Here is a 4067-nt window from a genome sequence, read left to right as displayed (position 1 = left end):
TCAAAATTCTCAAATTATCCAGTCTGATACATACAAGTATGTGTCCTCACATTTGCATCTGGAATCACAATGTGATAACCATTTGATCATAGTGGCGAACTCTACCTTACTTGCTAACAATTTAATGTAGACGCCATAGGACAATCATAAGACTAATTGTATATGCCTTGCAAATTAATCATTAAATAATTAATAAATTAGATTTGATGGACAACCATGTCTAACAGTTAGTAGTGCTGATATATATACTTCTTATTAATGAATACCTTTTTTTGTTAAAGGTCAGCAAGATTTTATTAAAAAAGAATGAATAAAATACAGAGAAACCAATATGAGCATAATTGAAACAAAAAACCAGATCTTAATTCCATCTTCAGCATTGCCATCAACAAAAAGAGCCCTGGACTAAGTTAATTCAAAACCTAATCTTCAACTCCACTTTAGGCATTGCCACCAACAGAGAAGAAGACTAAGAAAAAGAAATCTATCTAAAGTCTATCAACCAACCAATCACTTGAATTTATACCGAGGTCTCTCTATGGCATCCCAATCAACATCATTAACGGCAAATCTAGGAGCTTCATTCCAAAATATTGACGTTCTTGTTGATACCACATGCTTAACTATCAGTTACCATATTCATTAATGAATAACTAAAGGGAATTTAACTTGAGAAAAAAAAAAAACTGGAGCCAGCCTTCATTTAGTCATCGATTCAGTCTAGTGAAGAGAAAGAGTTGTGAGTGTCTCATCTCACCTATAGAGAGAGAGATCACTTCCAATCCTCCTCCACTAAATGGGATAGGTATAGAAACCATTTAAGTTGTTGCATTTTTTTTTTTTTTCCTTTTTGGCTGTCAATAAAAAAAAAAAAAAAAAAAAAAAAAAAAAAAAAAAAAACTCTATAACAGTAGTACAATAAAAAGAGCCTGTGTAGAAAAAGGAAATTTCGCATGAAAATTAAGGACACTTTGCCCGCTATAGAGTAGCAAAATTCAATCTAATCAGCCACCACAACCATAAGATCTAACCTCTGTAATACTTGAAGTTCACATTCATGCAATGGAAATGACATTTCATAGGTAACATTTAAGTCAGGGAGACAGGGATCTCATAAAAATCTTTAACATTAGCACCTGAACATGAAGGCTTCTCTCTCTCTCTCTCTCTCTCTCTCTCTTATTCCACCTGCCCATAGTGTGAAAAATTATTAAGAAATAACTTTCTATGTAGAAGTAGAACTATCATTCAATCCAAAAAGCATATAGAATCTGAGTGTAATGGATTCACCTCGAGGTGCTTTAATGTCCTGAAAGTAACCGATGAAGACTGGCAGTGGCATTTCGGTAGTTTGTATGAACAACGGGAACAAAGAGATCCAGTAGCTTGTGTGATTGAGATAGCTATAACCCCACGGAAAAGGCAGACCCGACAGACACACCAAAGAAAATAAGTAAGGGAAAATGACACTGCACTGCACTGCTACTATAGCTATCTCTTCCAATCCATCACTGCAACCCTAATAATGATAATCTCCTTCCTTAATTACTTTTAACACTCTTCATCTTCTTTCAAATTATATAATCTTTGCTCTTCTTCTTCTTCTAGAACTTCTGAAACCATTAAACATGGATTATATGTTGACAGAATCATCAATTTGGAGCTTAAGTGAGTGTATCTTAAACATTGATGGCACTCTTAGTTCCTCAAACAATAACTAAGCATAGACCAATCATCACTAACAATTTTCTGTTACTGTGATGGCTTTTGTCCCAATCGAAGTTCTAGATCCAACTCTTCAACTCCCAAATCCTTGTTTCCGCCATCATCGATGGGCACTACTGAATCTTCATTTGTGGGAGGGTGACATGGAGAAGTATGGATGCCTCTTGATACTGGGAAATTAATGGATGAAGAGGGACAAGATGAGACATTAATACTGCTCCTCCTCAGATAAGTAAGACTTGATGAAGAGGGTGATTCCACCATTGGAGTTGTGAAAACATTGGTAGGGTTTGGTAAGTGATAAAAAAGACAATAACCACAATTGGTGGGAAATTCTGGTGTTGGAATTATGAGAGTTGAGGAAGATGAAGTGCAACAAGAAGAAGATGGATCAGCGGCGGCGACGGCGGCTGAAGTAGTAGGATGCAGCAATGTCGGCAATTGTCGAAGCCTAGCACGGTCCCGGCGATGGACATTCATATGACCGCCGAGTGCCTGAGCAGACCGGAATTCCCTTCTACAGAAGGTACAAGTATAGGAGCGAGGGGGCCATGTACTACCCATAATATTTGAAGCATCTTCAGCAAAGGCGCGTACCTCCCATGAATCATCATCATCTTCATCGTGAGATTGCTGGGTAGGGTTCCACATCCAAGAGCCTGCAGGGAAGCTAGGGTTTTTTTGTGCTTGTTCTTGGGTGGTTTGAGAGAGATTTTGGAGATGGGTTATGGAGAATAGGATGAGATCTGCAGCCATTGTATTAGTGGCATTTCATAGAGACATGTGAAAGGTAGGACATGGAATGAGCTAGGAAGCTGGAATTGGGGAGTTAAATACAAAGAGGATGAGTTTTGGGGGAGGAAGAGGAGGAGGAGGAGGAGACAAAAAACCCTAGCATCTAGTATATCACCAAGGTTTGATTTAAGCAATTGGAGGTCAGTAGATGAAGAGATAAGTTTGCATTATATTAAGATGCTTGCCCAAGGAGACCTATCTTTTGTCACATAAGGACAGTCCCTTACATTGGCTTGAACGCCCATCTCTCTTTCTCTCTCCACAGAAACTAGGTGTTACTAGGCCTAGTATTTTATTTCTTGTTTTTCCATTGTGTGTCTTTAGAAATGGGATCTTGGCAAAGAAAAAAAAGAGTATATAGAAATAGGGTTTTATGTCCTAATGAAGGAATTTTCATTTTGATGATTGAAACAAAGCTTGCAATTGAGGACGAGATGGTGTATGCTACAAGAAAAATAAGTGATAATCTCATGTAGCTATGCATGGCATAGGGTCCCCACCCCAACTTGTCTGAATTCTGCCACGCCGCGACTCAATTTTCTCAATTCAGAGACTGCCCAAGGTGTTCTTTGCTTGGGATATGCACCATGGATGACATGGGCTTTGCCATTTCAATCGATCATAATTTTATTTTTTTATTTTTATTTATTTTTATTATTTTTTTTAAATCAGTTCAACCATAGTTATTCTGTAGGAGTGTGGAACTGTGCTTAAACACAGGAGGTGCGAAATAACTGCCCTTTCTGTTGATGCTTTCGCATACACTTTCAATTTTTTTTTTTTTTTTTTGCTAACAGTTAACAAAAATGATATATTAAATTAAATATAGAATTACAAGCAAAGGAATGAGAAGAAATGAAAAACCATTCAATTGCCACTCCACTTTCGCATGGCCATTAGCAGAGAGGCAATCCAAACAAAAGGAAAAACCTTATGTAAATCTATAACGTGTTCTCAATTGAGCGTCCTAATCAATATTTTACTTAATAAATGTTGGAATTGAGTTCCAGAAATTTGACTGTCTTGTTTTTGTTGCATGCTTTGTTAATTTATCAGCCACTGCATTTCCTTCACGATAGTAGTGAGTAATATTCCAAGAAATTCCTTGCAAATATTGCTTGAAAAATCTCCATTTTTTGCTGCAAGTTCCATGGTATTCTTTGGCTTTTGATGCAATTGATGACTGCTTGAGAATCACATTCAATCCATAGATATTTGATCTTAATGGACATAGCGGTTTGCAACCCAATAAAGAAAGCAGAAAATTCTGCCATGAAATTGCTTCCCATAGCTTCATATGTTGCAAAACAATGCAAGTTCCTGAACATGCCTCTAGCTCCCGAGCAGCCTGGATTACCAGGTGAACAACCATCAGCATACACTCCCATTGATCTTTATACCAATATTATATATATATATATATATATGGTGTCATGGTCCTCAAGTGCATGGTTTTTTTGTCTTTTTAAGAAAAAATAATAAATTTTCATTAAAAAAAAATCACTTTATAGCTAATATTTTCTTGTATCAAAATACCAACCTCTAAA

General features: G+C 36.7%; 1 protein-coding gene across 1 annotated transcript; it reads right to left on the bottom strand.

Moving 5' to 3' along the window:
• Window positions 1–1027: 1027 nt before the first annotated feature.
• LOC122069300 (zinc finger protein 11) lies at window positions 1028–2775 on the bottom strand. Its single transcript, XM_042633292.1, has one exon. The coding sequence runs from the start codon at window positions 2479–2481 to the stop codon at window positions 1753–1755; it is 729 nt and encodes a 242-aa protein (XP_042489226.1). The 5' UTR covers window positions 2482–2775; the 3' UTR covers window positions 1028–1752.
• Window positions 2776–4067: the final 1292 nt, after the last annotated feature.

Source organism: Macadamia integrifolia, unplaced genomic scaffold, assembly GCF_013358625.1.
Source record: "Macadamia integrifolia cultivar HAES 741 unplaced genomic scaffold, SCU_Mint_v3 scaffold572, whole genome shotgun sequence".
Classification (NCBI taxonomy): domain Eukaryota; kingdom Viridiplantae; phylum Streptophyta; class Magnoliopsida; order Proteales; family Proteaceae; genus Macadamia; species Macadamia integrifolia.
Note: the sequence above shows the minus strand (reverse complement) of the source record. Positions and strands in the feature narration are given on the sequence as shown.